This window comes from Dufourea novaeangliae, unplaced genomic scaffold (genome assembly GCF_001272555.1).
Source record: "Dufourea novaeangliae isolate 0120121106 unplaced genomic scaffold, ASM127255v1 scaffold184, whole genome shotgun sequence".
NCBI lineage: Eukaryota > Metazoa > Arthropoda > Insecta > Hymenoptera > Halictidae > Dufourea > Dufourea novaeangliae.
In genome coordinates, this window is record NW_015374056.1 from 3,786 (window position 1) to 31,078 (window position 27,293).

The following is a 27,293-nucleotide window of genomic DNA, read 5'->3' on the forward strand; positions in this document are numbered from 1 at the left end:
GGTTTTACTTTTTATATTTAATTATTTTATAATTTCACTTTGTAACCTCTCAGTAAAATAAAAACTTGAAAAATATTAATTTGCGAGACATTTAATAAGAAGGAAATAAATTGTTTCCTCTTCAATATTTAAATTTTATATTATATACATACGCATTCTGTTATATATACAAAAAGTATTCTTACAATTAGATGTTACCGTTATTTTAACTATTGGAGTACATAAATATAAAAACATTCGTAGAAACATCCATTAGATTAAAGTGTTTCGTTATAAATATATCTTCGATCTTTTTAAAAGTTATAGCCGGATAAGGGGACCAAAAATCCCTATTTAATGGCATGCGAAAATTCTATAAATAATCTGATAGGTAGTATTTACTGGGGCACGTATTAATGATTTTTTTCTGATTTTTCTGTTGAGTATTTTAGTTGTGAAAATTCAAAAACGCTCTCAATTTTTTTGAAATTTTTGATAGGGTACGCCGTAGTTTTAAAAATCGAAGATCGATATTTTCGACGTTTTTTTCCGTGAAAAAATAACTTACAGATATTTGAAATTTTTATATTGCCATTATTAAGTAAGTATATTATACGATTGTAAATATTTTATATAAATTGTAGAAGTCGAATTATCTCAATGTAAACCGTCTTGTACTTATTATATAGTATGTAGTGAATGTAATAAAAAACATCTTAATACAATCTGCGGGACTTGAACCGCATTCAAAAAACTTCACACCTGTACCGACTACACCAATGATGGGCAACTCAGCGCCCGCCAAACTCACTAGCGGGCAACAACGTGCAGCATGCGGGCATATGGCAGTGGTGGGTGAAACGTGTGAATGAGAGCACATATCTACCATTTTCTTCACACACAAATATGTCGTGAATCACGACTCGTGACTCGTGATGTGTCCTGCTTCGCAACCCCTCCACAGGAGTCCGACATCTATCGCATGTCCCCAAGAATGAAAATTTCGACAACAAATGTATGAAACTATTCCATATGAAGCTTTGAACATCGTACTGCAGATTTACAAATTACAGAAGAGAAAATTATTTTTATTATTATAAGTCTGAATAATATTTAAGCCATGTTTTACTGAATTTATGCACATATTGTTACAAATATATTGTAATATATAAGTAGTATTTAAGGCAATTGTTGTGAAATTTATTCAAATACTATTGTAAATTGTGTATTTTCATCAGATTTTTTCAATAAAAAACAGTTAAGTGGTACATATTTGTTGTTTATTAAGCCTATTACTACGACTATCTCATATTTTCCCATAAATGTCCCATAAATTCCTAAATTTTTCCGATACTTTTCTGCATCCAAGATGGCGGAAAAACCTACACGTTCGTGGCGCCCCCACCAGTTGGTGGCGGAAATTGGAGCTAATTCCAGAACTTAAAAACGTGCCGGTTTTTTCACCATCTTGGATTCAGAAAAGTGCCGGAAAAATTTGGGAATTTATGGGACATTTAGTGGCGCTCCCACCACTTTGGTGGCGAAAATTGGAACTAATTTCAGAACTTCTTCCAAAATTTAAAAGTTTTAGAATTAATTATTTTGTTATTATTTATTATTTCTTATTACTTTTTTGGTTAATTGATATTAGAAATAGGAATGGAGATAGTGCGGGATTAATGAATAACGCATATGTATGGTTTGACTGTTTTTTAATGAAAAATCGTAAGAAAATATACAATTTACAATGGTATTTATATAAATTTAATAACAATTGCTTTAAATACTACTTATACATAATACCACTTAATATAAAGGCACCATTTTCGCGTGGCCGACACAAGATCAGGTTGCTTCTATCTATTTTGAATAAAAAGAAACATAAATGATTATTAATCTGTACGAGTGATACGCTAGTTTAGATTAAAATGTGCGAGAAGGGTCAAGGAATCCCAATACGCAAATATGTCGTTACGTTTCCTGCCTCGCGTCGCCTTCACAGGAGCCCGCGGTTGCCCGCCACTTGCCCATGCGGGCAACATGCCCGAGCGGGCTCGGTTGCCTACCACTGCACTACACCAACGACCCTTTTGAAATTCGGGGAAATATTTTATGATATATTGCGTGCAGCACGGTTTTAATTACGTTAATTCGACTTCTACAATTTATATACTGTTTTACTGGATATGGAAATATTTACAATCGTATAACATATTTATATAATCCTTTAACGCTCCTTAACTCGATATTTCAAAGTTGTGAGACTGATATATATATTGTATCTTGTTATTTTTAGGTCCAAACATCAACTAAAAAAATCGAGCAAAATTTATTAAATATGCCACAGTAAATACTACCTATCGGATTTTTTACAGAATTTTTGCATGCCATTAAATAGGGACTTTTGACCCCTGATTCGGCTATAACCTTTAAAACGAATGAAGATATATTTATAATGTAACATTTTAATCTCATGCAATAGTTAAAATAACGGTAACATCTAATTGTAAGAATACTTTTTGTATATATAACACAAAACGTACGTATATAATATAAAACTTAAATATTGAAGGGGAGACAATTTACTTCCTTCTTTTTAAATGTCTCGCAAATTAATATTTTCAAGTTTTTATTTTACTGAGAAGTTACAAAGTGAAATTATAAAATAATGAAATGTAAAAGGTAAAACCGCCACAGCGGGATTAGAACGGGGTCTCCAAGGTTTCCTCATTCTTTACGTTACCGAGTGACGCAGATAGTCGGCGGAAACACCCGAACGGCCAGCTCACACAGATAGAAGCAAAGTATGCTTGTGTGGCAGAAACTGTGGAATAAAGTGGGGGACGCCGGGACGTCGTGGTGGTGGAAACAAGTTCCACGATTCTAGCATTACTGCTTCTACCCCCAAAAGTCCGTAGTAAAACTTTAGGTGGGAATATGTTAGGGCCGATGACAATTTGGGACGGTTTTCCGATTGCGGACCGCCTACGTCACGCAACTCGCAGGATGCGAGCGGGCAAAATATCAATGTAAAATAACTGCTTTTCTCGAAACCACCCTCGAAGTCCCATAAATTTACCAGCGAGAGTACCAGCTAGATCTTCCAGGAACAATGTATTAGGTCGAGTCATAAGTAACTCCGATGCAGCTAAGTAGAATCTATTGTTCGTATCTACCCGCTATGAGTTACCATGACAAGAAGTTTTTGTTTTCACTATATAGACGAGGCTTCAGTTAATCTTTTTTCAACTGTTTTGTGTGATACACGTTACGATAAACTGTTTTTCTTAACCTCTGAAATGGAGAGTCAAAAAGTACATATTCGTCATGTAATGCTTTGGGAATTTAAACAAGGCAATAGTGCTAAGGCGACAGCTGAAAAAATATGCAGTGTATATGGTGAAGGACTAATAACTGATCGGGCAGTTAGAAATTGGTTTATAAAATTCCGTTCTGGAGATACGACCTTAAAAGACGAACCGAGGGCGGGACGTCCTTCCGACTTTGACGACAACCTTTTAAAGGCAATATTGGAGCAAAATCCACGTCAATCAACAATAGGTATAGCAGAAAGGTTGAATACATCACAATCAACTGTTAACCGCCACCTGGAGAAATTAGGGAAAGTCAGCAAGTTAGGAGTATGGGTACCTCACAATCTCAGTGAACGGAATAAAGAAGATCGCATGTCAATCGCCACAAGTCTGCTCTCACGGGTAAAAATTGAGCCTTTTTTAAACAGGATTGTAACAGGCGATGAAAAATGGGTTACCTATGACAATATAGTCCGCAAAAGACAGTGGCTTGATAAGGATCAACCACCCCTACCAGATCCGAAAGCAAACATCCATGGCAAAAAGATTTTATTGTGTGTATGGTGCGATTGTCAAGGAATAATTCACCACGAGTTGTTGAAGTCAAATTTAACGATTACTGCGGATAGATACGTTCAGCAGTTGCAAAGAGTGCAAGAGAAACTCCATGAAAAGCGTCCTGCACTCGTCAATCGCAAAAACGTCATTCTTTTACACGACAATGCGCGACCACATACAGCAAGGGTGACTCAAGAAAAAATTCTTGAGCTTGGATGGTCTGTTTTACCACATCCACCTTACTGCCCGGATCTTGCCCCGACAGACTACCACCTTTTCTGTTCCTTACAAAACTTTTTGAATGCCAAAAACCTTCAATTCTGAAGAGCAAGTCAGGCAGGCTGTCGAAAACTTCTTCCAGTCCAAACCAACCACATTTTACAAGGAAGGAATTGATAAACTGCCAGGAAGATGGGAGAAGGTTATAGATAATAGTGGTGAATACATAATAAATTAATATAATTTTGTTATTCAATGAGAGCAAAATAAATGTCTGATAAAAAAACGGAAGTTACTTATGACTCGACCTAATACTTACTCGTAAGGCAACACAACATCGGACTGCTTGCCATCTCTGACTTTCACGTATCTGTTTCACGTAAACGTCCCTCTAGATCACCGATAGCCGAAAGACCTAGCGTGATTTTCCGCGACCGTGCAACGCCAGGTCTGTCTGGTCTCTTGTAACAGACCCCCTTTCAAGACCGCACGTAGTCTAGAAACCCTTGTACATTTTCCAATGGTCCCTGATTTACAAGGTATCGACCTGCAACTCCACTTAAAAGACATTGACGCTAAGTAACACACATGTATTTTGCAGAAGTGTCATCGTACAATTTCACAAGAGAAAGAATTTGCTCAAGAAATACAGCCCTTTGAATTTCATTGTTTTCGTGAAAATGGCTTGTGCTTATGAATTTATATCTCAAAAATTATTTGTTGTATTCAATTGATTCTTATTTCGATGTAATTGAGAAGGATCAACCTTCGTTTTTTCCAAGATGTTAGCGGGTCAATTTTGGAAGTTATTATATAATTACAATTGTATTATAGTCGCTTGTGCAAGTATTTCTTTCGCCGTACTTCCGCCGCGTGTAATTCTTTCGCGTAATATCTTACATTTCCAGCGATAGATTTGTTTCTATCAAGAAAAAAGATAAGTTTACAATAATATTTATATTTTATCATACACTATTACAATTATGATTATAATTATATTTATATATTTATTTCTTTGTAGACATACATAAGCAAACGAACATTCGGCATCGTATATGCGTGGACTAGCTGCAACAGTTGTAAGACACGTTTAAAAATGCTTCGCAAATTAATATTTTTTAACGAGATATCGTAAGGGTGATTTTAGTTAAAGATAAAACGAGATTTTGTCGACCAAGAAAAGACACTGATCGCAATCGATTGAAGAGATTGCTAACAGAATTGGCTCTTCTTGGTCAACTACACAAGAACATTTAAAAGCAATTGGTAAAGTCTAGTAAAATCAACAAAGCGGGGAAATGGGTTCCACATTTATTGACAGGTACACAAAAATGTCAGCGAATTTCCATCTGCAGTGTTGTTATCAAGGCACAAAAATGAATCATTCCTTGACCGTATCATCATTGGTGATGAAAAATGGGTCTTATACGATAACCCACATAAGAAGAAACAATGATTATCTGTTGGAGACCCACCGAGAGGAACTCCATGACCAAATTGACACGGAAGAAAGGTTCTCCTTTGCGTATGATGGAATACCTCCGGTTTGGTGTACTTTGAATTGTTAAATCCTGGACAGACGGTTACTGCAGACCTTTATTGTCAATAACTGGATCGTCTAAGTGAAGCTGCATCATCAAAGTTGCCCTCAGTTTCGAATAGAAAAGGCATAATCATCCAACATGATAATGTTCGTCCTCATGCATCAAAAGTCACACAACAAAAACTTAAAGATTTCGGATGGGAATTCTTACCTCATCCTGTTTACTCCCCATGTGTTGCACCATCAGGATTATTACTTGTTTAGATCTCTTCAACACTTGTTTCAGGGAAAAAATTTAATGACTATGATAGTGTCAGAGATGCGTTAATTTGTAGTGTTGTAGTTAATATAGCCGTTATCGAAAGAACGAATTTCGATTCGCAACGGATTTTGGCAGTCGAGGCCGCGACATGATACGAAGCGGACACTGATCGAACCGATTAAACGTTAGTTAGGATTATATTAGTGTAGTAAACATAGTAATAAAAGGTACCGGTAGTTTAAGTAAATTTCGTTTCCCGAGTAATTCATACACACCCGTTACTTGGACCACAAATTCACTTTTTAAATTCTAAGCTTAAGAGTTTTTATAAACAGGGAATAAAAAAACGTATTGAGAAATGAGAAAGTGTTATTGAAAATGATAGTGATTATATCATAGATTAGCTATATGTATTTTCATTACTATTTACAAAAAAACCTATTGAGAAATGAGAAAGTGTTATTGAAAATGATAGTGATTATATCATAGATTAGCTATATGTATTTTTATTACTATTTACAAATAAAATATTACAATTAAAACGAAATGATGTTTTGGTACCCCTAATATTGTATATCAGTTCCTACTATGTGTAATTGTTATTAGAATTACAATGATTGGTATATATGATTCTAATTACACTATATTGTAAATGTTTTAACATTTTGTATTATAGATTGAATATGGTTGCATATATTTCTTGTTGTGTGCCTGGGTGTTATGATAAGGTATCGTCACGACAGATTTCTGAATCATCAGAAAACAAGAAACGATTTGATACGTGGATTGAAGTGGTATCGCACTCAAAATTAGTTCAAATGGACCCTATGAGGGTATTTAATACTTACCGAGTATACTATCAGTGTTTCAGTCCAAATGAGAAATCATCAAATATGTATTTAAAACCTACTACAGTACTATATCTAAACCAACCATCAAAAACGGGTACTAATCTCAAAATATTAAAGTTACATATATGAAGAACCCTTTCACAAAATGTAAAAAATTCTGAAATTATTTTATAGAACTATGCCCATCTGCACCTCAAAATACAAAAGATCAATATGAGATAGCAAGGAAAGAGAATTATATTCTTATGTATAACGGAATGTTGTCATCGAATTAATAATATTATTTAAAAGAAAAACCTATTACATATGAAACAAATTATACACAATTCGAGAAAGAAGCGATTAATATTCAAAATACAAAACATTAAATAAAAAAATATCGTTTTACTCCTGTTCCTTAAAAAAAAAGGAAACTACTGATTTGCAATTTCTATAAAACTACACACACTTTTCAAATTGTGTACTGAATGCATACAATACGATTTTGTGGTTATTTAGAAATTCCATCTCAGTCGTTTCTGAACTTTAATGACTTTAACTGAAGTACTAAACCTACGTTCTACGTTTCACAAATTCCCTGTCTATACCAATTTTGTTGATAAATCAATCCGTTTGAGGGTATTGTCCGCGTTAACAAAATAATACATTCAAGCGTTCAGACCCTGGTTTCTGGAAATGTTGCCCTCGACAGCCCAGAGTTGAGCGGGAATCGAATATCTAGCATACATAGGCCAAATATAAAAGTCAAAACGATCTCACAAAAATGAAAAAATATAATATATTTTCGAAAACTTTGCATTACATGCGTGGTAACTTGAGAAAAACGACAAAATCAAATAGATCATTAGAAGAATTTTTTTTACATAAATGGAAGATATATAGAAATAATAAATATATTATATTAATGACTATAATAGCTTTTCGTTTACATTCATAATTTTCATAACAATATTATTCACTAAGCAATATAATAATATTATATTACACTATAGCTACTATATATAAACATATTTTAATTAATGTTTTGCGTAATTGTTACACTGCGAGTATTAAACGTAGCGATGTATTAAATGATACTTACAGGTGTCATTCCTTTCAGTGGATGATATTGTTACAACAAAAGTTTTAATAATATAAGTATTACAAAACTGAAATTATAAAAAAAATATAAGTTAAATAGAAATGGAAGTAATAAAACAATAATTATAATGATAGAATAAATATACACATAAACTAATATTAACAAAATAATGTCAAGGTCAGATACTTATAAGAACATTTGTTTCTATTATCTGCACAAAACAACCTTATTCTAAGGAATATATTAGATATAGCAGGAATTAGAAGATAAATTACGATGGAATGTACAGTCATTTATTACAATAATGTATACTTATGTTAATTAATCATTAATTACAACAATATTTAATTTCATAATTATTTACTTTTACTTTCAATTAAATATTGTAATCAGACAGAATGCTTCTTAGAGACACAATTATATTTAAAATAATTTCATTGTTTAATATGTGTCTTATAAACATATGGTCTTCAAATTCTATGGAAGCTCAAAAATGATAATAAAACTTATATAGTTACTTGACAAATGTTTTAATTGCTAATTACCCTATATTATACGGATTTCAGTACCTGTTAATTACTGCTCCTGGCACTTTGCAAACATATTCACATGTTTACGAGAAATCTCGATTTGTTAATACTGCAGGAGCAATTAACGACCAGACATAGAGTCCCAAACACATCCAGGAGGATATGATTTTTACCCACATTGAAGCAGTATTGGAATTCAAAGTATCCAAATTGGAATTTGGTCTATAAAATTATTATTATACATATATAAGTTTAATAAAAACTGTATGATTTTATTTTGCAAAATAAATGTTAGCAAAAATACTCACTGATACCAATTAGTAAGTGTCATCATTACATATAATGTGGCAAGAGCAAACATGAGATGGAAGAAACTCCAATTATAAGCTACTGTATCCTCTTCATTGTCCCAGACTTTGGCTTCGTCACCATCCTTTGAATCAGGATTGCGACCTTCTACCGGAGTATAATCTGGTTACATTTAGGAAAAGGACAAAATAACTCAAAATAAAATATTTACAGTACAATTATCAATCTATCAAATGTTCCTATCAAGATTATGTTATTGCAATAAATATTACTACATGCATGCACATATAAACTTTATTTTAAATTGTAAATGAATAAAAATATAATTTGTAATCAAGTAGCATGACAGTTAATTAAAAACTGAAACTAACGTGGTAAAGTGAAGCATTATATTACTTAAAATTGTGCATACATAAGAGTATAATGCAATATCAATTATTAAATACTTGCATTTCTTTATAAAAAAAAAAGGAAAATAATGCAATGAAACCAGGCACACGCTAACTACTACTATATATGTACTTGAGTGCGCTTTAACTAGCGGTACAATACAGAAATTAATCTATATAAAACAATAATTCGAAGACTGAATTTAAAACTTTATATAATTTTCTGTAAGCACCAATATAGAACATCCTCTACATTACTTATGATAAAAGTTATCATCTGTATTTTGTATTTCTGTACAAGTGTTCATCTAAATGTATTCAAGTATAAATTGTATGAAATGATGAGTACTATAAGATATATGTATGTATGACATGCTCAAAACTGATAAACAAAGATTCGTCAGTACATATGTAAGAACAGAATACTATGCTTACAGTGTGAAACGAATTTTTCAATAACAAAGAATTGGGAATGACTGTTATAAATTCAGTGAGCTTAAGTTTTAGTTTAAGGTAATGGTGTGCCTACCTTCATTACTGATAAGACTCTGGTCTCCTTCTTTCCTGACTGTATAATGAAAGCATAAAAATCGAATTTATTAAGATTGAATACGATATTAATAAAATTTAATAAAACTCTTAAAAGTATGCAGGTACTTAAAGTAGCTATATATGTACATATATTATATTGGGTTGATGGATAAGTCATAGGAATTGTCAATGTGATGTTTTTGTATCACTGTCACCACAATTTGTCATAAACAGATCATAATATTGTTGGAGTGATACATTAGACAGCACATAATGGACAATACATAGTTCATTAAATAAACTGTTTCCATGTTTAAATAAAAAGTTTTGTTTTCATACAGAGTAATGCCCATTATTTATGCATCAAATCAATATATAGTATAAAGACTTTACATGTATACACAATTCGTTTTTATACTTTTGACAAAACAACCATATTCTTTATATAAAAGTTTTCAATTCTTTGTGAAGTTTTTAACAGCATAGAAGTTCATGTTTAAGGAGACCAGTGATTAACGGTACACTATCTTATCTATAGGAGATTAGTGGCTTCACTGCAGACCTTTATCTTAATATATCTTGTACATAATACATAAAATTATACAGGGTGTCCCAAAAAAATGGGACAATCCGCAACATGAATATTCTTCATGCAAATGCAAATGGAAAAGTCCTTTACCATTTTGTAATATGAAGCTTCGTTTCCGAGATATTAGCACTTACACGAACTCAGATATACGCGCAAACGCAGTCAAGCAGCGCACGAACTAAGTCACTGGTCTCTGCTTCTTGACTGTGTCAGCGCGTACGTGTGGCCCACCGCTCAGCTGATCGTACCTGCTAAGTCGAGTTCGGGTAACAGCTAATGTCACAGAAATGGAGCATCAGATTACAAAATCGCAAAGGACTTTTCCATTTGTATTTGCACGAGGAATATCCATGTTGTCGATCGTCCCATCTTTTTGGGACACCCTGTATATACGGTAATTAATATTTATGTCACCTTATTATTATGTATATCAGCTGGTATTCTATTGTAGAATATACTTGTCTCTAAATTTACATACACTTATATTCAACTGCAGATAACTTCAAGGTATTTAACTTTTAAGAAATCAAGATTCAACAAATTAACATGTAACAAATTTAAGTAAAGTCTTGTTTTACATACCAGCCCCATTATCTTTAACCAGAATATTCTCAGACAGGGTAAGTTTTGATGATTTAGATGCAGTACGTAAAGAACTATACAGTACACAACTGAACCAGATAATTAAACCAATAATGCTTTCTTTGTCGAAAGCAACACGATTTCGTACATCAGCATCATTACCAGAAATAATTTGTAAGAATCCAGGATTGCATTTATGATCTGTCAACAGTACCGAAAATTATTATATTAAAAACAAATGAATATAAATATCTCACATATAGTATATACAGTGGCCGCTCGTTTATTGCATATTTCGGGGCTGTAGATGGCCAGAATTCCAAGAATATGCAATAAACATGCGCCAATTACCCGAGCGCTTTCCCCACCACTCGGTCGTTCAGTTGTGCGACTCAACACATATAGGGTAGGCTGGATATACGCATTTTATGGACATCTTAATTATCTCCGTTATTTTTAAAGATATCAGAAAGGTTTATTCACAGAAATTATTTAATATGGAAAAGACTATTACTATGTTTTCTCTTTAATGATACTAAAATATTTGTTTTCCGTAAATGGATTCTTCTAAACATTCTGTGTAATAAAATATTAAGGTGTTATCTGCAAAAAGTTAATAATTTGTGAGATATTTTATATACAAAATAGGAAATTTGTCACAAACTGTTAATTATTTTTCGACTTATAACAAAACTATTTCTGCTATGTTATGGTCCTTCTCATACCATATAACTTTTGTGAATAAACTGTTTTTTATATCTGTAGAAATAATGGAGATAATTAAAGTGATCAATGTTGCTGGACTATGTTTTTTAATGCACATATGATTGAAAAGAAGTTGCATTTATCCTTCTTTACTGAAAACAATGTAAAATAATATGAATTATATTGTGATATACATACATAATGATCAAAGTTACTGAACCATTTCTTTGAATGCAGATATAATTGAACAGTAGTTTCATTTATTCTTCTACATTCAAAACAATATAATGAATAATATGGAAAAAATTGTGACGTACAAAATGATTAACAACTAAATTTGCTTCATTATCTTATTTATATAATTGTACACCTATCTATTTTAGTATAATAGACAATTAATATTTTAACTTCATTACATTGAGTTTGTTAGGTATAATATTTTACCTCTGACTCCTAATCAGTCATTTTGATGTACTGATTATTAAATTTTCGTAATATTTTTGATATTCAGTCCTATTGTTTAATGACTTTATCATTGAGAACCATCCGTTAATGTTTTTCACTAGAGATCACTGGACAAAGAATAAAATATTTATGAATATTTTTATACATATGTTCAACAGTGTCTTAGAAGTAAAATATTTTAAATAACGAATTGAAGCCATACACTTAAAAAATTAATTGTTCATTAAGCTAAAATAGTTGTAGAATTATAGACAGGTTGAATTTTTAAAATATTTTATACATATATGTAATATTTATAGAAATAATTATTTAAAACAATATTATTGGTTCACTTTTACTTTGTACTATTTCAATAAGTTATGTCTTATCACACCGTAGACATGATATGAAGTGTAGTTGATTATGACTGAAAATATCTATGTAAAAACATTGAATCTTTTTGTGAAAACAATATTATATTCACCACACATTCTGTGATGAAATATGCGAGTTCAATGCGACACCGTATGTAGTCCATTCTGGCGACAGAGTGGGGTACGTGCACATGTTAGGAAATATGTGTGAGTGATGGGCGTTAGCAATATGCAATAAGAGGGAATCCGATTAACGAGCGGCTACTGTATATTTGATAGAACAAATATAATGACTTTATAAAACGTTAGAGAATGCCAAATAGTAGAGTCCTTGAAAATTACGAGAAACTATTCAGGAATGTTATTAGTAATTCTTTTTTGATCGTAATAATTGGATTTAAATATCCCTACTCAGCAGATGTCATACAGAAAAAAATGATTATAATGTCTAGTAATTGTGGTTTTGTGGACATTCAACTATTTTTCAGTAGGAAAACATATATTTAGCACCCTGCATCTAATAAAAGACAAGTACTTGACAAATCACTAAAATGATTTTGAAGGTCACTATATTTTTTCTATACACAATGCTTAGAAGTATGTACCTGGATTGTTTGAAATTCCACTCCATGTTAAATATACCACATACAACGACACAACAGATGATTGAAGAAGTCCAGACCGTGGATAATGTTCTTGTACATTTGGAAAAATTGATATAGCACTAGCAATTACACACAAGATTAAATTGAACGATATAAAGAACTTATTCCAAGCACAGGCGTCCGGCTACAATTGATAATAGATAAAGTAAAGACACATTATAGTAATATAGAGTGTAAGATACTAATATTGTTTTAAAACTTACATGAGTAAAATACAAGAAGAGTAATACTATTCCAGTAATAGAAATAGCATAATTAAGTAATGTTGCTCCTAAAAGTGCAGCATACCTAACATATTTATGTAATTATGTAGTATGATTCATTTAAATTTAAACACAATGTAAAAGTATATAAACTTATTAAACATTATACATACCATCCTTTTGATTCAGTCTCATTATAATTACCCACCCAAGCATCTGCCCATGAGTGGGCAAAGTCAACAATAAGAATTAACTGAATAATAATAAAAAGAAAACCACCTATCATTCCAAAATACATCCATGTTGATTCAAATGATTTTTCAGGAATGAAGAATGCTCCAATTAATCCACCAATTATTAAAAGATATTTAATAGCCCAAAATCTAGAAGCATAGTTTATGTATAGCACATAGTTTTTAATAGATATACAAGGTGTCCTATCTAAGACCAAACACCTAAATAACTTCTTTATTTTTAAAGATATGACACATGTTTCAAACACAGTTTGAATGGTTTGAGAAGGGCAGTATCGTGCATGGAACATTTTTTTTCTTAAAGTTCTTTAGGTCGCTAGTATTTTGCCAGACAGCATGTTTTTTTTTACTGCATCATATAGCACTTATTAAGGTGCATTCAAATATGTCTAACCTATTACCTTGAGGTGATCTTGAACATTGAAAAAATAATAAAATTCTGAAATAATAGTAGAATTACAATTACATTATAGTGATATACAAATGCTCTAACTGATGTCCATTGGTGGTGATACACTGTTTAAAATAAGAATTCACAGTTTCTGATGCTGTTTCTATCTCTTGTAGTCATTCGATTCTTCATGTCTTCCAGAGAGGTGGGTTACAATCTAACATTATTTCAGAATTTCGTTATTTTTTCAATGTCCTAGTTCACCTCTCGAGATCATAAATTATACATTATTGAAGGCATTTTAACACGTGCTACATAATGCAATACAAAAAGGTACACAGTGTCTGGCACAAATACTGGTGATCTACAAAAAGTTCGAAAATAATGATTATAAAAAAAAATGTTCCATGTACAATACTTCCCTTCTGAAACTATTCAAACTGTGATTGAAATATTTTTCATATACTTAAAAATAAAGATAATATTTAGGTATTAGGTCTTAGGTGAGACACCCTGTATAATGTGTGATATTACTTTGTTATACCCATTTTGTATAGGTGCTCGAGGATCACGAGAACTTCTTACTCTGATCATTATAACAGACATCAAGAAAAAGTAAAGAGTTATGATAAAACATATTCTATATACTGCCAAATAACCGACAGCAGATTGACAATCAACAGTGAATGTTGATGGAACATGGTTTGTGCTGTTAGCACAAAATGGTACCTAAAAAAGGAAAGAAGCAGATGATATATATGCATAATCCTTGATTATAATAGAATTGAAATTTTATGATGTCACTTTTAAAAATGTACCTTTTTAAGGGCATCTTGTAAACCAGGAGCCAATGTAATACAAGCAGCAATAGTTCCTAGCATTAGTAGCAATGCGTACATAATACGAGTACTTGTACTATTGCGGCATGATGGACATTGAGAACAACAGAAACTGCATGCTGTGCTACCACACAGGCAAGCAAGCTGTGTATTAGAAAATACATGAATTAATATATAACAAAAATACATTAATTGCTTGTAAGAACAAGATTTTCAAAAAGACAATGTATGTGTAATTTTTTTTATAAGTATCTTAAACAAATCCAAAAATACAAAATTATGATGCAGGAAAATATTTTCTACTACGTAATCAACAAATTATTATCACAAAGAAAATGAGTTTTCATTATATTCTTTTCATGGCTGAAACAAATGAATATCTGAAGTGATAAAAATAAATAGATTATCCTAGACTATCCTATACTTCTTATTTATCATGTTATAATTTCATCCTTATTAAATCAAAAAGATTGCCCCACATAGGTTATTTCTCTAAGATAAAATAAATGTTAAAATATAAATGTACATATAATAAAAATGAAGATAATCATTCACATAATTCCAATAAAATAATAGTAATAATTTTAGTTAGTAATCTACAATATCGTTTGCAAAAAGGGACGACAAACATCGATTTTATTAAATATATTACAACATTTTAACAGACTGCTGATTCTATGTTTAAAGATGCTACATGAAAGTAAGATTCAGTATTATTTACAGTTTAGTCTTCTTACCTGTGCTGTAGAACAAATAAGACCCATTACGATACTTTTTCCCGTTCAGTTTACTGAACGGTATGAAAGGATGTAGAATTAATTCTAATATTAATTACAAGACACGACCAGTTAGAGGAAATAATAAACACTGTAACTCGACACAACAGGAATATTTTCACAATAACAATGGCGTCTTGAGTCTTGACTGGTGTTGACAGCAGCAGACAGAAGATGCAGATGATCATAGCATCTCATCATCAGCTGACACGACGTCACATCCTTCCCGTTCAAATTAGAACTTGACAGGTTTACCTTCTGATACTTTATATTCTATACTAGAGATGGCATGGAAATGGCATGCAAAATCACTAACGGTGATTTATCACAGTGATCACCGAATCACGATCCCGGTCATGATTTAACTTCATTTACGACCGTGATTGCGATTTTTTTATCTCGAGTGAATTTGCTCACTGCGATCGTAAGTCCTTGATCTTTAAACAAAAAAACGTATTCAATATGATTTTACGATGAATTACATTACTATTTGTGTTTGTAAAAATCAGTAGAAAAAACAAGAAATTCTAAAAGAATGATTTGGTAGGTAACATGTAGATTATAATTTATAACCATTAATTTATTCATTATTCTTCATTGTTTCTAATTATTCCTTCATATATACGATATAACTCGAATTTTTGTTTTGATGTCGTTAATATAAAATATACAGATTATGTCTCGCGTGTAAAGAACTGTTAGGTTTCTCCACCGATCAGAAACGATCACGAGAAATCACGAATCACTGTGAAAAATCACCGTGATTGGGAACGAACGTGATATCGAATCACGAGTGATTCACAAGTAGCAGTTCACGCCATCTCTATTCTATACCCTATTCCTGTACCATAGACATAAATAATAGACTGTGCGGTCTTATGGTAGGGATGAAGCGAGACCGAAGGACAGAAATAGCATCGGAGTAACTCCTCTCTTGCTCGCACATCGCTAAGGTTGAGGTCTAGAGGGGCGGTAGCGCCTGGAGGGTAATGAGAAGAAGGAATGCTGCACCACAACTAGGGATGAATCGAAACAAGTAAATACGAGTAAATTACTCGATACTTTTGTTTCGATGCGGAAGTTTCGGTATCGATACTTGTGGTTGCGATACCAAGTAGGTATTGAACAAACGTACTCGTATCGAATGGTACCCACGTGATAGGGGCTTGTGAACAAGGGTCCTAGAACCTAGAACCACCAGCCGTGCTGAATAACGTGGCAACACCGCTCATGAAGGATTCGGGAGTCCTATTTTCAATAATAGAGTTTTGTGCTCAGTGTTATAGTTAACGTTTTTTTTATATAAAACTATACTAATACACAGTATTTTTTATTAATTATGCATAAGGAATACATAAATATCATAACTATAGTAAGTGGAAGTAATATAGAAGTATACTAATATCACAGCCGACTCTAGTACTAGCCGTGCTGAAGGTAAAAACGGCAACAACGCGAGAGTTCGGCTTGAATATACCCAACCATGTTGAAACCAGAATCGAGAGTTGGTTCCACCACCACGACGTCCCGGCGTCCCTGCTTTATTCACAGTTTCTGCCACACAAGCATACTTTGATTCTATCCGTGTGAGCTGCCGTCGGGTGTTCCGTAAGAATCTACGTTACCGATGCGACTCCCAACACCTAAGCGCGTGCCCAGAAATTATTCAGTGTCCCCTGTTTATTTTATAGTCCTATACACCGTCCTTTAGGTCCATGCTCAAATCGTCAAAAGCATTCCAAATTTCTCAAAACAGTGAACTACATTTTGTTTACAAACCAGTGTTGAATGAAAAGAAAGGACGCCATCGCGGCCAAGCGAATTAATTGCCGAAAGTGCCGCATTCGAGAATGGCGCTGCGAATTGACCATTGAATATGTGGACATAGGAAATAGCTCTTATTTTGTTATTGGCCTTTAAGTGGTTAGAGAGAGGGAGACAATTATTTTGAATATAAATATATTTACATACTAGCAGATTATATTTTTAATTCTTTTACTTAAGTAATAATTTAAAAAATTATTCTTCTCAGCATATCATTTTTAAATGATTTAAAAATGTACATACATTTTAACCTTAGAACGACATGATTGTATTATTACAGAAAATTAAACGTTTTGAAATCACTGAATTTCACGATTATATAAATAATAGAAATACTTGCAGATACTCTTTTCTATCATTATCAGTTTTCATCATTTATTAGTACATTTAAACAGGACATAACTTACTAAAGGATAATATTATTTGAAACTATTCTGTTCTTGTAATTTATTTATGTATTGTAATTTAAAGAATAAAATTAACATTTTTAACGTCGCCTATAGATTTTATTACACACTAACCCACGCTGCTATTGTTATTTTATCCGCAACATTTATTCTATATTATGCATTTATTTGGATCCATTAATACGTTTTATTAGTGTTTATTTCGTATGTATTTATACATTCTTATATAAAATAATCATACACACAAAAATTAACAAGTTCGTCGAAAATACAGATTAAATATAGTTCTCTTGGATTAATGGTTATAAATATATAAAGTAAGAAAAGTAATGTAAGCATTTAAGAGTATATTGTCAATGTAATATATTTAGTCATAAGTATGTGTCTTCTTTCACGGATGAAGAAAATACATCTTTTCAGATAAATCCGTATCACCTCAATATAATAACGACAGACATTAATATAGACTAATGTGAAAAACGAGTAAGATACATATGACTCAACCTGGTAATTAACAAATTCTGTGGTTTGTCTAGGAAGGCGTGAACGGAATTGTTTTTAGTAGAGGCGCAGAGCAGACCCGAGTTGAGAGGCCGCGAAATTTTCTCCGCCGTTCAATACAATAACGCGTGCGCTTTTCTTACTTGGAAGCCAATGGCCATTCCATACTACTTTTATCCCGGGGTAGTGCTCAACGGTAGGAGTTTACTTTTTACTGTTATCCTTGCATGTTTGTATTTAAGAATTAAAGGACGTTACACGATAAAAGCTCTATGGTACCATCACAATTTCACAACGTGCTTTTCTGTGAAATAAGAATTAATATAATGTGATAGAAAATATTACGTTAATGTGCTTATAGGAAGACGAAGAAACGAAATATACATGAAGTGAATGCACTGGCTACTGTTACAATTATTATCTTTATTAACAGTCATTAAATATGGATAATAAGTAATTGTATATAAGACATCATTATAATTTGTTTAAATTACTCGATTACAATAATTCCCAAATTCAAACTATCAGCCGAAGATAAATATTATGAATAAAACTTATTACTTTCACTTATTGTTAATAGTATATTAAGTTTATTAAAAATAATAATTATCCACATAAATTATAGAACTAAGACTGTTTGAAACAAATATTTCTCGTAGAGAAATGTATTTAAAAATAACTTAAAACTACTTGCCAATCCAAATACGAAAAGGAAAGTCGAAACAATTTAATTTCTACGTAATTTCACAAAATAATATAAAGTACTCATTAATTACTAATCCTTTATTTTTTTAAATGTAATCTACAGATGAGGGAATTGGATTTGATTATGAACAATTCTGGTTGTGCATTTTGCACACTCGAACCTCCGCCTGATATTCTTCACATTCCACCGCCACCGTTCCCGGCTATTCTTCAACAGAGTTCCGATTTTTATCCACGTACGGATTTGTTGACGTTTTTACCACATCTCAATGACAGTCCATGCAAGCATTTCTGCGATCGCCGCTACGAAGGAGTTCAATACATTGAAATGCCACAACAAGGTCTGTTTGTTACTTAATTTTCAATATCTGTACTACAGATTATAATTCGTCCTTTATATCCATTCTGTTACTTTTTATATTCAACGAATCGAAACGGTAACTGTAATTGTTTAGTGTTCTACAATACTCTTAGGAAGAAATATCCAATTAAGTAAATCCATATAATGATTGCAAAATTTATGCAGTTGTTTGAAAAATAATTATAAATTATTATTTAGGATCGTCAGAATGAAGAATTTTTTCTGACAATAACTGTTTAATTTTTTGTTTTTTGTTTTTTCGTTACTTTAATTATGTATTTAATGCAGTTATTATTATGTAACAATTTTTTTATATTGTAATGACTTTTATAATATTTTATACTTCAATTTAATCCTTCTACAATTTAATGGGATGAATTGTATATGGAACTTATTGTACTTGAAAAGTAATTTATATTAATGTCGGAACAAAGCAGCAGAGGAAGAAACAGTGCATCAAAACAAAATAAATTTAAATTGCGCACGCGGGATTGGAGTGAGGGCGCTACCAATTTGAGGAAGTAATAGCACAGAGATATAAGAATAGACCATCTTCCTTTTCAATTCTTTTCAACTCGTATAAATGCATTTTCAATCTTGAAATGTTCGTAAGATAGTATATAATATTTAGTATATAATATCTGATACTAAAATAAGAAAAAAGAAAGGAAGGGAGACAACAAAGGAAAAAAAAGAAAACAGAAAAAATTTGTATGCATCTCCTTGGATTCGAACCCAGGTCCGCAGCGTAGTAAGTAGATAGTCTACCGTCGCGTCTTAGCCATGACACTTTCTTAGTGACACGTTTTATGTAACAAGACGACTTGACACATACAAAACTTTAGACGAAAATATCTCGAAAACCAATTACCAAGGCCCATTCTGAAGAAACCTATGAGGGTTTTGTAATACTGTTTCAAAAGCGATATCCACAACCGTGCCTTCCCCTTACTTGCTACATATGGGGTAGGCTGTATATACGCACTTACGCACTTTACGGTCATCTTAATTATCTGCGTTATTTTTAGAGATATCAAAAAGGTTTATTCACAGAAGTTGTTTAGTATAGAAAGGACTATTACTTAGCAATAACAATTTTCTCGTAAGTGGAGGATCTTCATAGTTTTCAAGGTTAATTGTGTTTTCACTTTAACACTAGGTTTACGGGACGCGTCATTTTGACGCATTTCGAATGCTTTCTAACCTCGAAATTCTCTATGTGGTATACCTATCTTTATAGCTATGCATTAATTTCAGAGATCATAAATTGTGTATTATATAAAATAAGTTGTTTTTTAAAGAAAATCTGCGGGTTCGTTGACGCGTGCCGTGGAGATACGTACACGATAAATGCTCGTAAACCTAGTGTTAATAATACTGAAACATTGTGGAATAAAATATTAAAGTATTATGTGCAAAAAGTTAATAATTCGCGAAATATTTTATATACAAAATGTGAAACTTGTCACAAACTGTTAATTTTTTCTCAACCTATAATAAAATTATTTCTGCTATGTTATAGTCCTTCTGATACCATATAACTTCTGCGAATAAACTTTTTTCTATATATCTGTAGAAATAATGGATATAATTAAAGTTATCAATGATACTGAACTATTTTTTATAATGCAGATATGATTTAACAGTAGTTTCATTTATTCTTCTTTATTGAAAATAATATAATCAATAATATGGATAAAATTGTGACGTACAAAATGATCAAAGTTATTGAACCATTTCTTGTAGTGCATATATGATTGAACAATAGATTCATTTATTCTTCTTTATTGAAAACAATGTAATCAGTAATATGAATTATATTGTAATGTAGGAAATGATCAAAGTTACTGAACCATTTCTTTACAATGCACATATGATTGAACAATAGATTCATTTATTCTTCTTTATTGAAAACAATGTAATCAGTAATATGAATTATATTGTAATGTAGGAAATGATCAAAGTTCTGAACCATTTCTTTATAATGCACATATGATTGAACAGTAGTTTCATTTATGCTTCTACATTGAAAACAATGTAATGAATAATATGGAAAAAATTGCGACGTACAAAATGATTAACAACTACATTTGTTTAATTATCTTCTTGATGTATAAAAGTGTAGAAAAACATGGGGTACTGGTTGCAGTAAAATACACTAGGGTCCAAAACTGAACCATTGTGACTATTTTTCCAGGAAAATGCTATTCATTTTTATTCTACTAATATGGAGTAACAGAAAAACTCAACTAGTATATAATTGTACACCTATGTATTCCAGTCTAATAGACAATTAATGTTTTAATTTCATTACATTGAGTTTATTAGGTATAATATTTTACTTCTGACTCATAATCAGTCATCTTAATGTACTAATTATTAAATTTTCGTAATACTTTTGATATTTAATCCTATTGTTCTTATTTTATCATTGAGAACTTTCTACCAATATTTTCAACTAGAAATCACTGGACATAGAATTAAATATTTACCAATACTTTTATGCATACACTGACGTGCAGACTCGGCTTCCGCTAGAGGAAAATGTGTCGTGGTGGAAAGGTATCGATTTGTATGATTAATGAATAACCGCCTTAAATATATTTAACATTCTCATGCCTATGTAACTCTAACTTTATTATAAGTGTATATTCTTACATAATTACTTATGTTCAATATGAATTAAACATGACACGAAATGTAGTTGATTATAACTGAAAATATGTAAAAACGTATATTTAAACATTTTATGAAAACACTATTATATATATGTATACACCGAATATGCGAGTGATACGAGTTAAGGTGGTTCGTGCTAAATTCGAAAGACTAGATAATTATATAAAATTCATACAGAATGTTTATTAAAACGAAATACACATACAAAAAAAGTTTTAGACTCGGTCGCTGATGAAGTAAATAAGTAAAAGCTTGTCAAAAATTGAGGTTTCAATACAGCTCTTATGGCAGTTTTATGATTTCTTACCGGAACTATAATCTTTTCTATTTACAAAAATTAGAATTGCTATAACTAAAAACTCGGTACTGAAAGTATAAATCCTGAGCTTTCTGATAATGAACTAAATCTTGTACCATGCCGAACATTCCAGGAAGATAATTGACAATAAAGTCCAGGATATGTAGGTTATTGGATACGTATTGGGACTACGTGGATGACTTGGCAACGTTGTTGAAGTGGAGTCATACCCGCGAAATATAAATACATTTAAAAAATATTTTAGTTATTTTGTGTTTTAATGAATTCTAATTTTTTAAATTATAACGCATGAGAATATAATTAACTTTACATATAAGAATATTGAATGTTGACTACGCGCGAAAACTGAACACATACCACGTATATAGATATGCGTGCAAAACAAACGTTACCAAACGTACTAGAAACGAGCACAGTGGAGTCATACGACTAACCAAAATGTATTTTTTATTTACAATATCAGTCAATCTCTAGCTATCAAAACGAATAGACGTATGTAACAGTGCTCCTAAATATACAAACATAGTGTGTGTTTACCTATCAGCAGACAATCAAGATCAACTGTTAAAATTCAAATTCATATTCGAGTTATAACAAAATTACCACGCATTAGTCTAAGTTAAAGTTTAAAGCCTTTCGACTAGTATACCGGTTTTTAATCGGTCATACCTAGATCGAAATGGCATTAAGTCTTTCGTAAATCTTTGACAAGGAATGACAAGGATTCGCATCCAGAAAAAAATAACAGCTGCACGAGAACTCTTCCACCAGCATGTCAAAAGGAACCATCACAAAAAAGTACAAACACTAAGAACAAAAGAAGTCCAGAAGTAGACGCACGCAACGTAAACCAAAAAACCGTTTACACGACGAACAATGTACCGACATCAAACACATTCACGCCACTGGAATCATTAAAATTAAATGATTGTGAAATGCCTGAAAGCCCTGCATCTATAAAAATACCTCCACCACCACCGATCTTTCTCAAAAATATTCTAGACATACAAACTATGTCGAATGCATTAGAAACAGTCGTCAATAAAGACCAATACAGCTTAAAAGCAAACAACGACAATATAAAAATCCTACCGAAAGATGCGGAGACCTACAGAAAAATAATCAACTACTTCAAAACAATAAATGCTTAATTTCACACGTACCAACTCAAGCAGGACAGGGCATTTAGAGTTGTACTACGCAATATACATCACTTAGTAAATATGGACGAACTGAAGGAAGAGTTCTTGGCAATGGGACACGAGGTATTAAATATATCTAATATCAAGCATAACAAAACACACCAGCCATTGTCGCTATTCTTTATCGATTTAAGACAGAAACATAACAAAGAAGTTTACGAAATAAAGAAACTAATGAACTGTATTGTTCAAATTGAACCACCCTACAAAAAAAGAGAAATTGTATAGTGCAAAAGATGTCAACAATATGGACATACATAGCGATACTGCAATTACAATTTCCGTTGCATGAAATGCGCTGAATTGCACCCCACCGCAAAGTGAAAAAAATCAGTTCATATTCCAACAAAATGTGCTGTATGCGAAGGCACATACGAGGTGTAGGAGTAGACCTTTCATCCAATGTATTTCTTCGGCCCACTTTTCTGGTGTATGTAACTCCATTTTTGGGGGCTCAAGAGCCCCAACACCGTTGAATTGTCACTACCCAACGTTACCGATATGCATGAATTGTGGGTATTATTAGCATAAATGGTATATTATATATCTCGTTCGTGTTACGTGTATTTAATATAATTTGGCGGGAGCAAAAATATGTGATGCTTCGGTATAAAGGTACTCATGAACAATGACGCGCAAATGTATATATATTCTCAGTTATCTATAAAAGTAATGTAACTTTTTACACGGTTCTTAATTCGTTTTCATGTCCTTTTTGTTACATTTTCATATAATATCGCGATATAAGAATCTTAACACGCGCAAACAATTACCTTCTGGCAATATGTAAATTTTTACATATAAATTAATTTACACATGCTTTATCTACAATAATTTTCTTTATTGTGAGTAATGAAATAATAAACTACTTGGCAGTATGTTCATGTTAAGCTAGTATCTCTCAAATTAAATAAGGTATGAAATTTTTATTTATTATTTATTTGCATTGAACAAACTTTCGCACATTCAAAAAATGTTAATATTCATCAATTTTGCGTAAATTTATTAATATTCTTTCAGATATCTAGTTTAGGGTTATAAAATTAATAAAAAAAATTCTAAGTAAATTCTGAATAAATAAATAAACTATAAATGAAAGAATTCTGAATAAAAATCAAAAGAATATCGAAATAAATGTCGGAAGAGTGTAACAATGGAGCAAGAGAAGCAATCCCGTTCTCTAATGGAAATTCATTGCATTCTAGATGCCATAAACAGATTTCTATGCGTATCCGTTTATTGTCTCCAAAATATGTAATAACGAGGAACTAATCCCTTTTTATTTTTCACTCGTTGCCCTTTTCTACGACCGTAATGTGGACATCAGGAATCCCATTTGGTACTGTACGAGTTAATTAATATCGTTCGATGGGCACCTAAGAAAAGGGAAGGTATATTCTTATACCTCGGCCGTGATAATACAAAGGACATGGTGGTTTTCCAAGTATGTTGGGGGAGAGCTGTCGACCGATCGCGGGCGCGAGCAGTAGGCTTACCTGAATTGCTAAACGCGGCGACCTTTGTATGCCTGTTCCGACCATTTCATCTTTAAGAAGCTATCGCAATTCATTTGAAACAAAACAGATTTTAAAAAAATAAAGTCACAGAATATGAATATGTATTTTTCAAATTTTTTCAAACTTGAACCGGGGGCAAATTTACAAAACAAAAATATGTTTAATACTGCATTGTAAAAAGAACTTTATGTATAAAACAAAAAATTAGTTAAAAAGACGAACATTTACGATTAGAACGAAACAATATGAAATTCGTATCTTTAATAATTGTGGAGATAAACATTCTTTTGTGGAGGTAAATTTCGTAAAGATCGGTGAAAATGACCAACTTTCACCCCCCGCCCCCATGGTGGCAATGGAACTAAGGTGAAAGAAAGGCATTTATTCCATGTTTTAACTTAATAGGACTAATAATTATGTACTTATATTCAGGTTGAACGTGTATTGTCTGGGAACATACAGGGTGATCCTTTTGTTGCTAAGATGAAAAGGCAAGTCGCCTGTTTTGTCTTTTAAATGACGTGTCTGTAAACGTGTCATTGGGTGCATTCAGAAGACACAACAGTTGCGCAACCGTTGACTGATTTCACTAGATTTGACTCTGAACGCTACCGTTCACTTTTGAACTACTCAACATGTTAAGTGATCGGTTGCTATGTTTTGTAGCGCAAATAAAGTGCGCTACCTTTGCTCAATATGTTGTGATTCAAAATGGCGGAACCCAGTGGATCCAATTTTATTTATTAATATATATAATTTAATAAATATATTTTTTATTTTATAATGTAATATCCAATAATGTAGGTTATGTAGTTTATTTTATTTTTTCCATTTTAAAACTATCACTAAATTAAAATATTTATATTTCAAATCTTATGCGCGATATTCAAAAATGTTCCTCAAATAAATTATTGGAATATAACGGAATTATTGCTTCAACATAATTCTCATTTCTCGCTCTATCTCCGCGTTCAGTTATTACTTGTATATCATTATCTATTGGTTGTTTTAAGTTATCAACTAACATTTTGATTACATTGAAATCTAATCCGTACTAAAAACCAATTAGTAGAGCTACATCGGCTGCATCCATAATTTTTTCTATAATATTTTATAAACAATAACAGTCAGCATTACCATCACGTTGTTCAGCAGAATCTGAAAACTGATCACTGATCAGTTCGCAGCGGTTGACTCAACGGTTGTGTCTTCTGAACGCAGCCATTGATAGCTTGCTCCTGCTGGGCGGCCGTGTGTTTGATAGGGACAGAGCGAGTGTCTGTTCTCGCTCTGTCACTGTCACGCACGTGGTACTTTCGGCAGGGGTAGCTAGCGGTTCTTAAACGTATGTCATTCACTGTCAAATTTGCCAAGAAAGATAAATTAATTAACATTTTGAAACTAAAAAATGAAGCTCTGTTTACTTTATCTTGACGTTATTTGACTAATAACACTGGTCAACAAAATTTAACTTTTTGTTTGTCTTCGAACATCCAGTTGCTGATTCTTATAGATTCTTCTGTGCTGAATATGAATCCGTAAACAGTTTTTTGTCATCACCCTCAGTTTCCGAGAAATTTGATTTTAAAAAAAAATGCAAATTTTCAAATTTGAACATTTCCTGTGTTCAAACATTAATAGTTATTCAGTTGATTGTTACGTTAAATTATTCTGTAAACTCTTCCGAATAAAATGATATACGTTGTTATCGCATTATCAACATTTAAACATGTTTAAACAACGATCAAAGGGAAAAGGACACCCAAAATGCACTAATTTTTACAGGTATTTTTCAATGTATTTCAAAAAGTACGGATGCAGGACAATCTGACTGCGTCAGCAGATACAGTAAACATTTTTCTTCCGGAAAGCATTAATAGAAATGGAAAGACACGTTTTGCGTTTAGTACAGGAGCGAAATAGTTTTGTAAAACCTGCGACGCTGGCATTGGTACTCAAAGGCGCAGGCGTTCGACTGTCGCTTGACTGTCGCTTTTGAGTACCACCGTCAGGGTAGCAGATTTTACTAAACTATTTCACTCCTGTACTGAACACAAAACGTGTCTTACCATTTCTGTTAATGCTTTCCGGAAGAAAAATGATTACTGTATCTGCTGACGCAGTCCTACTTTTTCAAATACATAAAAAATATCTGTAAAATTAATGCATTTTGGGTGTCCTTTTCCCTTTGATCGTTGTTTAAATATGTTTAAATATTGATAATGCGATAACAACGGATATCATTTTATTCGAAAGAGTTTATAGAATAATTTAACCTAACAATTAAATGAATAACTATTAATGTTTGAACACAGGAAATGTTCAAAGTTGACAATTTGCATTTTTTTAAAACATCAAATTTCTCGGAAACTGAGGATGATGACAAAAAA

At 32.0% G+C, this 27,293-nt stretch overlaps 3 protein-coding genes across 3 annotated transcripts in view; 2 read left to right on the forward strand and 1 right to left on the reverse strand.

The window, feature by feature from the left end:
* Window positions 1-3,278: 3,278 nt before the first annotated feature.
* Window positions 3,279-4,175, forward strand: LOC107190008 (histone-lysine N-methyltransferase SETMAR-like). The gene has a single exon (XM_015578724.1). It carries the CDS (start codon window positions 3,279-3,281, stop codon window positions 4,173-4,175), a length of 897 nt encoding a protein of 298 aa, XP_015434210.1.
* A 3,667-nt stretch (window positions 4,176-7,842) lies between these two features.
* Window positions 7,843-15,531, reverse strand: LOC107190011 (serine incorporator 1). Its single transcript, XM_015578726.1, has 11 exons — window positions 15,350-15,531; window positions 14,592-14,756; window positions 14,318-14,502; window positions 13,302-13,511; window positions 13,129-13,213; window positions 12,866-13,049; window positions 10,738-10,938; window positions 9,565-9,603; window positions 8,646-8,808; window positions 8,377-8,559; window positions 7,843-7,874 (listed from the first exon to the last, which is right to left on the reverse strand). Exons 1-10 carry the CDS (start codon window positions 15,374-15,376, stop codon window positions 8,421-8,423), a joined length of 1,398 nt encoding a protein of 465 aa, XP_015434212.1. The 5' UTR covers window positions 15,377-15,531; the 3' UTR covers window positions 7,843-7,874; window positions 8,377-8,420.
* A 3,378-nt stretch (window positions 15,532-18,909) lies between these two features.
* The window catches only part of LOC107190009, a 45,742-nt gene continuing 37,358 nt past the window's right edge, over window positions 18,910-27,293 (forward strand). The window contains exon 1 of the mRNA XM_015578725.1: window positions 18,910-19,166. Coding sequence (XP_015434211.1) covers window positions 18,929-19,166 — 238 coding nt within the window. The 5' untranslated portion in view covers window positions 18,910-18,928. The remainder of the gene's footprint in view (window positions 19,167-27,293) is intronic.